Genomic DNA, 12,489 nt, shown 5'->3' with positions numbered 1-12,489 from the left:
TTCTTTTAAATTATTTCCATTCATCCATTTTCTGACCTGCTTGTTTCTTTTTTCAGGGTTACGGGGTAAGAAGTAATTAACTTATTTACCTATTTATTGATTTTTACCATGTCTGAATATTATTTAAACTACAGTTGAAATAAATGTCAGTGTTATGATGTATATTTTTTATTCTGGAACTATGACTCATATAGTGTTTCTAGAAGTGTATTTAACTTCTGTTTTTGTGTAACGAGTAAAATGAAATTAAAATCACAACAATGGTTGCTTTCGAATCACAATAGTTGTAGAATCGCAATGGATCCGAATCACAAATTATGAATCAAATTGACACCCAAGTATCTCACCCATCAGAGCGAACATTACATTACAAACAATGGGGAACTGCTTGTTAATTACAAATTTGAGGTTTTTCATTTTTTAGGAGAAGGGTGATATTAACAAGCTGGCAGAATAGTTATTTTTTCTTCTAACTTTTTGAATATCTTACATTTCTTTTTTGTGATTTGTGCTTATTTGGAGCTCATGTTATCTGCAGGAAGTGCAAACATTTCAAAGAAAAAAAGGCTGCTATTGCACTGCAGTAAACATGAATTAAATTAAATCCATCCCTTCCCTCCATTCACAATAACAAAATCAATGATTTTCTTGTGTCACAAACACATGTCTGTTTTTCTTTTGTCTTTTTTAAGTTTCCTAATTTTTCCACTTGCACAGATGGAAACAAACTCCATGTGTGAACAACAGTCTGGCAACTTGTATTCCCTGCAGGAGTTTTATTTTCTTTGTCTACTATACAGCTGCTGTCTGTGCCTGTATTTTACTTGCTCTGTGTGCATCCCACAATAGTTTTTATACATGCTGAATAAAAGCAAAAGTCAACTGACATTTGTTTGGAAAGCATTAAGCAGAAATTTGTCACTGAGTGGATTAACAAACACAAAGAAGGAAGGGGGTTGATGGAGGGAAAAAGAATGTTGTTGCTTGAGTGTTTGTGTGTGCATGCAGTTAGCCGACTGGGTAAGCAGAAAAGTGGTAGTGCTTTCTGACTTTTATTGTTATTTTAGTTTTTATTCGTCTCAGATGGCGGCTCAATCCCCTGTTCACCACACACTGCCTCCTTTGTTCTGCCCCCCTCGTTACTTTCTCCCTCACTTTCCCTGCACTTTCTCCCTCTCTGTCAGTTTCTTTCATACTATTTCATTTGTCATCCTGTTTAATGGTGGCTGTATTTTCTTCTACTCCTGTCTGTTACGCAGCATCCATTTATTTATTCTTTTTATTTTCCTTGTCTCCATTCCATGTTTCCTCTTCTGTAACCCATTTTGAAATCTTTGGTTTATCCCATAAAACACATTGGTTTGTCTTGGTATAAGCTCCTGCATAAATTCACAACTACACTTTCTGTTGCTTCTGTTTTTTTTTTCTCAAATACAGTAATACGTTTATGATTTAAGTAGGACAAACAGATTTTGCACATGTTAAGGACTGAATAGACTTGCTTATATACGTTTTGCCCTCCTCTACATCTCCTTGTGTGGTAAATGTCCCCTCAACACCCCTCTTAAACTCTGACCTCTGACCAAAAGGTAGAAGTCAGTTTACCTTGAGTTGTCAAGTACCGCAACCTGAACCCTGAGAGCTTCTGAATCTAACTTAGGAATGTATTTTAGCAACAAAAAAAAAACACTTTTGGCTCGTGTTCTGCGCTGCGTTTTTGTGACATTCTCCTTGCTACCTCACATAATATTTAACATCAGAAGAAAGTTAGTCACCTATGAAATGAATGGTGCGCAGATTGAAGAGACAACGATAACCTTAAAGCAGTATTTGGTTATAGAATAGAAAGAAAAGGGAAGTATCACATTTTGGCACAATCTATGAAAAACTGAGGGTTACAGAGAAGTTCGAGGAAAAGTCTGAGAAAACAAGAGAAAACTAAAGGTGAAGTGGGGGATTAACTCCCCCTTTGAGTAAGATGTTTTTGTTGGCAGTGGTGCTAATGGTTACCACCCATGTTCACACCCACGGCACCACCCTGACCTGTCCAGATGTGCCTGAACGCACAGCGAGAAGCTGACGAGGAAAAGAGAAGGAAAAAGGACAAAAGAAGAAGAAGGTGGATTACTCGGTGTCTTCTTTGGTCTTGTTTGTTAGTCTTAATGGGCCTGGGAACACTTAAGGCACTTAAAGGAGTCTGACCAACGTGACCCTCAGGTCGCGTAGGTTAAAAGCCCTCTGATGACAGACCAATGACAGCAAACCAAGTAGCATGAAACTCAGGTTAACATTAGGTCGTTTCAGAGAGTGAAAGGCAGCAGCAATGCTAAGAAAACAGCCGTTTCCCTTTTGTAAATTTCTGTATGAATGTTTTACAATGTTTTTCATGTCAGTGTTTAATTTGTGACTTACAGCCAATTCCTATTTGTGTACTGTACCTATCACACAACGTACCTCTTCTTAGAATTAGATGGGGCTAAGCTTACGACTACTATTGCATTCAACAACTCCAATTAGATTTAATGACCTTTACCAAGGAGGTCATATTTTCAACAGTGTTTATTTATTGGTTTGCCTGATAGCAGGATTACGCCAAAAGTACTTAACGGATTTTGACAAAATGTATACCAAAATTGAACTTTATGCCATGAAAGATTCCAGTAAACTGGAGGGGATCCAGATCCATATACTCATTCTGGATCAGTTTTGAAAATCAAAAATTCCTATCCCTCATCATTGACAAAACTTCGAACAGTTACTTCCGGGTTGGTAATTGACAAATCTTTAAGAAATTTGACTCCATTATGTCGAGTTTGTTCCTCAATTACAAATTGGATCTGGATTGTGCATTTCATCGCAATCTTTCAAAAAAATGGGGGCGTCCATACATTTGAACCTACTGTATCATTATTAATCGGGAAATAAGAGTCTTCCAAGCCTTTAATTGTGAATGATTCTGGTACTATTATCAGGATCCCTGATCCAGATAACTACCAATATCTGGCAGAGGTTGGGGCTCTCGAAGTGCTCTTCTTTATATTGTATCAATGATAAAATATGCCACAGGTTTTATTCCTGTGAGACAATGACTTATTGGTCTTTGACTTACCAATGATAACAGTACACTTTTATTCTGAAGAGCATGTTTTTCTTTGTACTTTTGTCTCTAAATTGAACCTCAGGAGTAAATGGACTCTTGAAGTCCAGGAACTCTGGAGATGTTCATATGAAGAGTGTGGAATAAATTAATTTAAATGATTTAACAAAAGATGAAGTCAATCTTCTCTTGACATGTTTTGGGTGTTGTAGAGAGGGTTTTTCAAGTCTTCCTCACATCCATCTAGGCTTTTATGTCTAACAAACATTTGGGTTATGCCATTACTTGTAAATGAATAATACAGGTCAAGCTATTTACTCATAATGTAAATTCAGATGGTCAAAATGCTTAATGGAAATACAGTAGATGGACAGCATTTTGCAGGTTTTCACACACACTTTCTTCAACTTCATTCACATGTTCCCATTAGGACACACACATACTTAGGACTCTGTCACCTGTAACAGACTGAGCCCAGGCCCATCACGCACCATTACACCACCCCACTGCCCAGTGTGTGTGTGTGTGTGTGTGTTTGACTGCATGGAGCCATTTGCTGTAATATATCTTTTCCCCTCTGTCTGTATTTGGTCCCTCCTTTTTTTCTTCTCCATCTTGATTCTTCCTCCTTCGTGCAGTTCTTTCCTTTTGTTGTTTTTTTGCGGTGTTTGACGGGAAGCTACAGGTCATCGCTCGTTTCTTACGCACACCTCAGAGTGAGCACATGCTACACTTCAGGCTAAAGTTGTTAATCTTCTGTCTTCACCTCGTGTCGGGATATTAAACATTAGGTGTGTGTGAACTATTACATGCGTGTGTGTGGGTGTGTACATTATGGGCACCCTCGACCTCCAGCCTACTGTATCCTGTTCTGTCGGCACATTGGAAATGATGACTGTTGACATATGTGCGTGTGTGTGCACTTGTGAGTGAGGTTTGTTGACTGACCCGTTTCCTTAGTCATCATTAAGTGCTAATTTTCAAAGAGAGAACGCCTGAAACTGACACTTCTAGTCTAGTTTTTAGAAGAAAAAAAAAATGGAAAGCAGTAATGAATTTAAAATATGTCACAGTGCAAAGTTTTTACCTTGAAAATACCACAGGACAAGCAAGACTTTTAATTCTTAAATAACTGTTATAGCTGTGGTGCTTTTGCCAAGGCCGAGGGTCTGAATCATCACTGGGACCTTCTCCTTCTTTTTTTTTTAAATTATTGCTGAGTAATGTTTATTTTCTATCTCCAGGTGTTGGATCATCCAGAGTGGTTGCTTTTTCAGCTTTTCTTAACGGCCATTACCCTCCTGCGGACCTGACTGGAGACATTAGTGTGTCCTACAGCTCGCCGACAGGTAACAAATGCTTTTTAAAAAACAAAAAAAAGGTATTTTGGAAAATATTTCTCAATGTTTTATGAACATACAGTTTTACACCATACTACAAATGTGGCGTTGTGGAGAAAATGTGTTCTCCATCTCTCCTCGCTTTTTAAACAAGATCCAATGTCGAGCCTGGTGGGAGGATAGCGCTCCCGTGGACTTCTCTTTTCTCTTTTGAGGAAAAATACTTTTTTTTACTGTTCTTTACTTGGTTATGACATTTCGAAACGTTTATTTTCATGTTAGTTTGACCGTTCGCTATTTAGACCGGACAGACCTCACCCGGAAGTGATTGACGGCAATGGCTGCTGTGTTGAAAGCTGCACATTTCTCAGCAGCGCGTGTGTGTGAGAGAGAACCAACGGAGGAGATTTGTGTCCAAGGTAGAGAGTCACACACACACACACACACAAACACGCCGATCATGTGCGCTTCGCTATCGATCACCGTCTACGTGTGTAACAAAAACATTAAAATGACTCAGAATACACTACAGAAAAAAAACACCAAACGAAAAAAATCTAAAAATGAGTTTAAAAAAACCCAACACATTTATCATGCGCATGTCTCATACAATTAAACCAGGGAAATTGCACACGCCAATTTATTTTGCACCTGCAAATATACCCCTTTATAATGCTACAGAGTATGTTGTTATTATTATGCCCAAAATTGACAACTCTTCTTAAGCTCCCACAATTTGAATACATACTTCCGACGGGCACTGTACTCGACTTAAAAAAAAACAAAAAACATACATTTACAAAAATATGAAAATGGCTCAACATACACAAAATTACTCCTGAATCACACTACAATAGCAACAAAAACAATAATTATACAAAAATACACATGACTCCAGAAAAACATACATTACAAAAAAATTAAAATAAAAAACAGCAAACATTTAAGCACAAAAAGACAACAGAAAAATACACAATTACACATGACTCCAAAAAACATACGTTACAGAAAAATACACCATCCAAAAAATATAAAAATGAGTTTAAAAAAAACAACAACACATTTATCATGCACATGTCCCATAGAATTAAACCAGGAAAATTGCACCCACATTTTGCACCCGCAAATATACCCCTTATGTTCTCACATGAATACATACTTCCGACGGGCACTGTACTAGTATCTATTAAGAAAAAGATCTGAATTTGTTTTGGTTTAGTTATGAGATCTCTGCAATATTTGCTCATTTTTAATTACGCTTGCATTTTGTACATCATTTGAATTCTTCATTTATTTTTCTCTTGTAAATTAAGATGTTTATTTCCCATCATATTCTGTGTGCTGTTTCCTTATATGAATATATTTTATTTTGTTTTTTGGTTAAATTTTAATTGCTAAACCACTGACAGCAAATGGAGGACGTTCTCAGAAAAGCAGAGGGTCAGAAAGTTTGCTCAGTTTAAAAATGTCTCCACTTTTACCTCTTGTTACTAATTTTTGTTGTTACTCAACTGTTTATGGCAGCTGACAGTAACATTGTGTCTTTTTGACAGACTTCATAAAATATATGCAGTTTTCCATGACAAGCTTTCAACTCTGACTTTATAGTGTATTAATGGCTGCGGGAGTATAATTCAGCTCATTCATATGTGGTTTCACATGTTAAATTATCAGGGTTATTAAAACCATACATATTTAAATTTGGGTTTTTTTTTTTTTTATCTTGGTGTTATTAGGAGTGACTTGTGACCTTATTTTAGTCTTTCGGTGTCTGTTTCCAGCCAGTGCTATATTTCTGGAAGACATAACTATCAACAAAACAAGTACTCTATTTAGTTCAAATGTTACAAAATTCCTCACTCAAAAAATAATTTATGTCAACATTAGTTCAGAAGACCAGCTCATGTAATATCTCCAAGTTTCATGCTATTGTTTCCCTTGAATTATATTTACTTTGGCAGGCATGCCTGGGTGGATGAATGTTTCCTCACTTCAATCACTGTAAAAGTGAAACGTCTGGAAATAGTTGGAAGCATTCATTAATAAGTCAAACTTTATTGTGATGCTAAAAATAGATGAAATTAAGTAGTCTGGAGGTTTTCTATTGGTTTTATAAGCCAAGGAGCACAGGGGGAGTTGGTCAGAGGCTGAGTTTGTATTTCGGATTTGAACCACTTTATTGCAAGTCGTTTTAAAGAAAGGTGTTGGAAGGAAAAAAGTTTATGACGAGATGGAAAAGGTAACAGAGGTGAAAAGGAAAGGGGGTTAGTTAGATGTGAGGATGTCGGTAACTGTGAATTCTATTCAGGCAGAGAGGAGAGGAAGGAGGAAGGGAGACGTTGAACAAAATTTATTAAGGTAGAAAGAAAAGAAGGAATGTTTGAAAGTGATCTTCAAACTGGTGGCCAGCACAGAGTTTCAGCAGAACCTGTGGATAGAAAACTTTGATCTTATCTAACTCCAACCAAATATTTACTTCTCTGTAGAACATTGTTGCTAAAATGAGTAACGCCATCACTAATGCCAGGTGGTTTTTATCCAAAATAATGTACCCAATAAAAAGTAGCTGTTATCAAAATATGACAATACATGACAAGTTGGAGTTGTACACGATTTAAAACACCAATAAAAAGTACTATATTTTGATGACTCATACCTTTTTTTCAGTATATTGGCAAAAGAAATCAACGGGTGTTAGTGATGGTGTTACTAGTTCTAGTCATTGGTCCATGGACAGCTTCAGCATCGTCTTTGAGGTTTTCCCTTTATCACTACTGACAATTCCTTTTGGCTGTTGCCTTCTGAAGTCGCCACAGCCAAATATTTGCATAATTTGGCAAAGGTTTGAGTGAAAATGACCCAAACAGAGTGCAGTTGGTCCAAATATATTGGCACCCCTATTCTTTTCAAGAAATCACCATTAAATGCATATCGGATCTGATCTCGGTGGGTTAATATAGAAATTCCCCTTGATATAACTGAGTCAAATTACATAGAGACCGATTTATATACTCACTGAGATAGGAATTATTGGCAATTCGCCAATTATGAGAGATGGAGATTTTTAAATGTTTTACATTAATCCAAAATATGTAAAATCAGTCAAATTTAATGAAATCTTCCATGGCATAATGCCTATCTTTGGTTAAAATTTTATCAAAATCCATCAAGTACTTTTGACGTAATCCTTCTAACAAACAAACAATAAATAAACACCAGTATTAATCCCTGCTTTCCAAGGGTTCCCCAAAAGGCCGAGCAGATATTAGAAGCTGCATAAATATGAAATTCACACATTGTAGCTCTGAACATCATCATTTACATGAAAAGCACAAACCAATGCTGTTTTTTGTTGCAAGCCCAAACTAACTTCATCCCCAAAGCAAGAAATGGAATAACAATTCCTGTGGGTGAAAACATTCCTTTCGTTGATGGGTTGACAGGTTTGTGTCACAGTCGAAATAACACCATTGCACTTATGTGACATCAATGATGACCACACCCCGAGTAGGTTCCATCATTAAATGGACAAAGATCTTAGTGGAGCTTATTACATTGGTCTCCTGCTGTTACAATCATTCTGATGCAGGACCCACCCAAACTCATCAAAGTGACCTTATTAAGCATCTGTGTGGACGTGAGGTCATGCATTTGTGAATCTGTGGTTTTGTCTTCCTCCTGTTGTAATCTCACAGTCTTGTCTCACCCTTTAAGTGCTGCCCAAAGTTAGCGGGATTGAACCACTTTGTTTTTCTTGCTCTCTTTCTTATTCTACTCTCTCCCAAAGCTGATGATTACTCCTTCAAACAACACTACACCACACACTCCGCATTACGCAATCCTACCTCGAGGCTACTCCGGTCGACTTTGAGTTTGACAAAAGCTTTGTCATTTAGTGAGACTGTTGACTTCTTAAGCCCTTCAAAGGAGGATCAGGAGTGGCAGGACTTGTTACAATGTAGAAAGAATTTCATTAAGGCCCCTCTGTGATTTTCCTAATACTCTGAGAATGGGTTTCCCACAAACACACTTCAGCAGGATCAAGTGGTCAGCTTAGTGTTTGCAGTCTGTCGTTAACACATTCACGATAAGCATTTTGATTATTGCCAAACACAATTTTGGACTTTGGCGATACTTGCCTCCAACAGCCATCAATGCCGCACCGGTGAGCTGTTGTCCTGATTTACTCCTTTGAGCCATTTAATATATCTGACCAGATTAATCAGTGTCTGATTTTTGTCTGAAGTTTTGCTGAGTCTGTCCTTTTTTAACAGTTAGGTCTGAAATCAATTTGCAATAACTTTTTGCTGATGCTGTTGTTGCAAATACCGCAAAGACTGTGGCTTTGCTCTGTTAGTGACAGTGGAAGAGCTTTTTAACATTAGCTAAAGTGTAAATTAAAGGACTAATGTTCTCACAAAGATGATGCTAACTTATTACTTGTCATTTACTCCCAAACGCCTGACTTTGGCTCAACACCAGGCTGTTGGAAAGTTGTTAAACGCAAGTAGTTTCTCAGGTTTTGCAGTTGCAAAGTAGCTCCAACACACATTCTTGCATTGTCCGTAAGAATTATTAAACAGTAATAAAAATGATGTGGAAATAAGCTCTACAAAACATAAATAAAGTGAAAAATCATCTTGTAAACACTGCACCGGAATCAACGACTTGACGTGACATTCAATCAAACATGGCTGCTCTCTATGAAAATTCAAGGATCCAAGGTATAAAAATGTTAAAAAAAAAAAGTATTAATGAGTACATATTTTGTTTCTCTGTAATTCATTACACTCATTTTATGTTATGAATATTTCCACTACATGTACCCTTTAAAGGCCTACATGGTTATTTTGAATCTGTTATATGCATTTGAATCAGCGTCCTGTTCCTTTCTACAAAAAAGAAAAATACATTCATGTACAGTATTTGTCCCTGTACTCACTTCTGTCTGCATAGAGGAAGCGATACCTGCAGTATATACTTCCCAAATAATAAAATGCTCATTTTATATATAAAAATCAAATAAAAATCACATGGAGACAGTTTCCATGGTTAATTCGAGCAAGAAGACATTTTTATTTTCTTAGCTCATTTATTAGCAGTCTAATGAAACTTTAGTCTGACACTTTCTTTTCAAACTACACCAGTTGATGGATTTAGAATATCCCTCATTTCAACATTAAGATCAGAAGGAGAAAGACTGAACACTGGCTGGAAGCGGGCCAGAAAAGGTTACAGTGTGTGTGTATGTGTAAATGAAAGTGCGATTGCCCTTTTTCGCCCCATTTGAAACACTCTAGGTTTCGACAAGTTTTAATGCATCTCTTTCTTTCTAACTCTCTCTCCCTTCCTTCCTCTGAGTGTTATTTTAGCTTTAATGTTTTTCTTCTCCTCCCATTTCGCGTTGCTTTCTTTTTCTCCTCGTTGGCTGATTCAAGCATTAAACATGGGCCTCAGATGAAGTAATGACAGGAATGAGCAGTCCAGGTTTAATACAGCATGTGGAGGTTTTTGAGGCTTTGCTGGAGAGTTGGGCGAGCCAACAAATATTAAACAGTTAATGGTTTACATGTTATGTAACTTCTCGACAGTGACCTCTGAGAATGGCTGTTTGAACTCCTAACTTGAGATGAATCACACAATTTAGATTTTTTCTTGTGAGAAAGTGGACACAGTTGCAGAAAAGGCACATAACTAAATTTTTAATGGTCATTAGGTTAATAAGCCACAACTAATCACAATAAGTTACCAAATATATGTCTAATGTATCAAGGATAAATCACATATTTATAGTTTTTTTCTTTTCTTGTATGTTCAAAAATCTTAAAAACATGCAAATATGTTTATTTTCATACCTCAGCACAAGTAAAAAATTTCCAACAGGAAAAACATTGATTGTCTTTTATGACAAACAGTTGAGATAAAATGCAAATCTTTGCATATACAGTATACTGAAATATTTCGTTGTAGTATTTGGTTTGTTAAGTTGGGTATTTCTACTAGAAGCTACACATTCTGGTAGAAATACCACACATCCTGCTTTCATATCTGCTTTCTACACGTTTTATATAGTGAACGCTATCTGAGCTCTGTGAGAACATGCAAACTCTGCTCTTTCCCTGAGAGCCACAATATATTGTATAATACCACCAGTCACATTTTAATTTTGATGATAAAAGCAAAAAATGGTTCATTTACAACTTTTAATTTGACTTTTTAAAAAAGCAAATGACAAAGGCATGAAAAAAGACAAAAAAAGTACAAAAAAAAAAAAAAAAAAAAAACAATGATGTGATTTTGCTCTGAATGTCAAATGAATTTCTGTGAATGCAACCATGTCGGAAATGAACTGAATAAATAAATAAATAAAATAAAATAAAATAAACTGAAGCTTTACTGCCTAAAGCTACAAAATTAAAGTCCACTTTTCAATACAAAATATTGTAATGTACTGGCTAGAAAAAAATACATTCTATATTATTTTAATGTAAAAAAATAAATAAATTGTGTTAAAAGGATTTACACAGATCCTAAAAAAGGAGAATAAACAGGGGGGGGGAGGTCGCTCTTTTGCTTCTGTTAAATATACACCTACATGAACATACCTGAGTTTGATGAGAAGCTTGTTACCAAGTTTTCATCACTATTAGTTCATTTGATTCAGGTATATAAGGTCAGTAATCTCTATAGAAATCAGGATTGCGCTCTCCAAGAACGAGGAATCCTGATATATTCATATAAAATTCTGTACCATTATTGCTTTTGTCCAAATCCTAATTACTTGACTACTAGGTCGGAGCAAGTACCAAGTGCCTGCTCTTAAAATGGCTACACACATGAAAGAATTTGGGCTGTTTCTGTCCAGATTTTCCCCCTGTTAGTCAGGTATGAACCCAGCAGGTCTCTCAGATCTATGGACACAGGTCAGATAGTGGAGCCCAGAGCTCACAGTAAACATGGTGATGCTGTATTTAGTTGTTATGCTGCAAAGAAGTGGAACAAACTGCCAGCAGAGCTGAAGTCAGTGACTAATGTGAACATTTTTTAAATCAAAGTTAAAGGCACTTTTTTTCTCTACTGCGTATGATTGAGAGAGAGATTTTTGGTCATGTTGTTGATGTCATGTGTATGTTGATGATTTTACTGATGATTTTAATTGTTCGTATTGATTTTAAACAATTGAATGTTTTATCATGTAAAGCACATTGAGTTGCCTTGTGTATGAAATGCGCTATACAAATAAATTTGTTTTGCCTTCCTGATCAAGGACAGCAAACGCCACATCATTTTATGTCTTATATTATTGTTCTATAAGATTATCCTGTGGTTTGAGGAGTGTTAAGGGTGAATTTGTCCCGATAATTGGCTCTGTTTGGGGGTGACAGTCGTAAATATTGAATTTGTTCAAGATTTCCAACCAACTGCTCTTGTGTGTGGAGAAAGCTGACGATTACCGACTCTGTGATTTCTGATGTAGACTAGAAATTGGCCAATCCAAACGCAAGCTGACTGAGAAACAAGAAATGCTGCGCTCAAGGGAACTCGGAAGTCAGCATTTTCAAATTGAAAATTCAGGTCTTTGAGTTCAATTGACTTAAGCTACAGCACATCAAAATATCTGAAACATGTCTTGACTGTTAAGATATTCTTCAATTGGCATTCAGAGTCAGTTTTTCAAATAGGAAACCAGAAAATCCAGAGTTTCGAGTTGCACGGAACGTAGCATTGGATTATCAGAATCAGAAATCAGAATCAGAATCAGAAATGTTTTATTGGCCATGTACAGTTTTAAGGACAGTACAAGGAATTTGACTTGGTGGTTGGTGCACAAAACAAACAACAAAAAGAAATAAAAACAAAACAACAAAAAACAACCCAGCAACAATAATAATAATAATAATGATAAATATAAAGGATGAGGGATAAATAAAGGATAGATAGAGAATAAAGGATAAATAGGATAAATATAAATATATATATACAGTGCAGCAGATATCAAGCTGGTGGAGGTGGTGATCGGGGGGGGGGGGGTTCAGTGGGTGACTTGGGGTG

The 12,489-nt window shown here is 36.4% G+C and overlaps 1 protein-coding gene across 2 annotated transcripts in view; it reads left to right on the top strand.

Annotated features, from left to right (window-relative positions):
- Positions 1–12,489, top strand: part of bbs9 (Bardet-Biedl syndrome 9) — a 197,952-nt gene that overhangs the window by 52,845 nt on the left and 132,618 nt on the right. For both annotated transcript variants that reach the window (XM_028471181.1, XM_028471180.1), the window contains exon 14: positions 4,342–4,446. In XM_028471181.1, coding sequence (XP_028326982.1) covers positions 4,342–4,446 — 105 coding nt within the window. The remainder of the gene's footprint in view (positions 1–4,341; positions 4,447–12,489) is intronic.

This window comes from Gouania willdenowi, chromosome 16 (assembly GCF_900634775.1).
Source record: "Gouania willdenowi chromosome 16, fGouWil2.1, whole genome shotgun sequence".
NCBI lineage: Eukaryota > Metazoa > Chordata > Actinopteri > Blenniiformes > Gobiesocidae > Gouania > Gouania willdenowi.
This window is presented reverse-complemented; position numbering and strand designations above follow the sequence as displayed.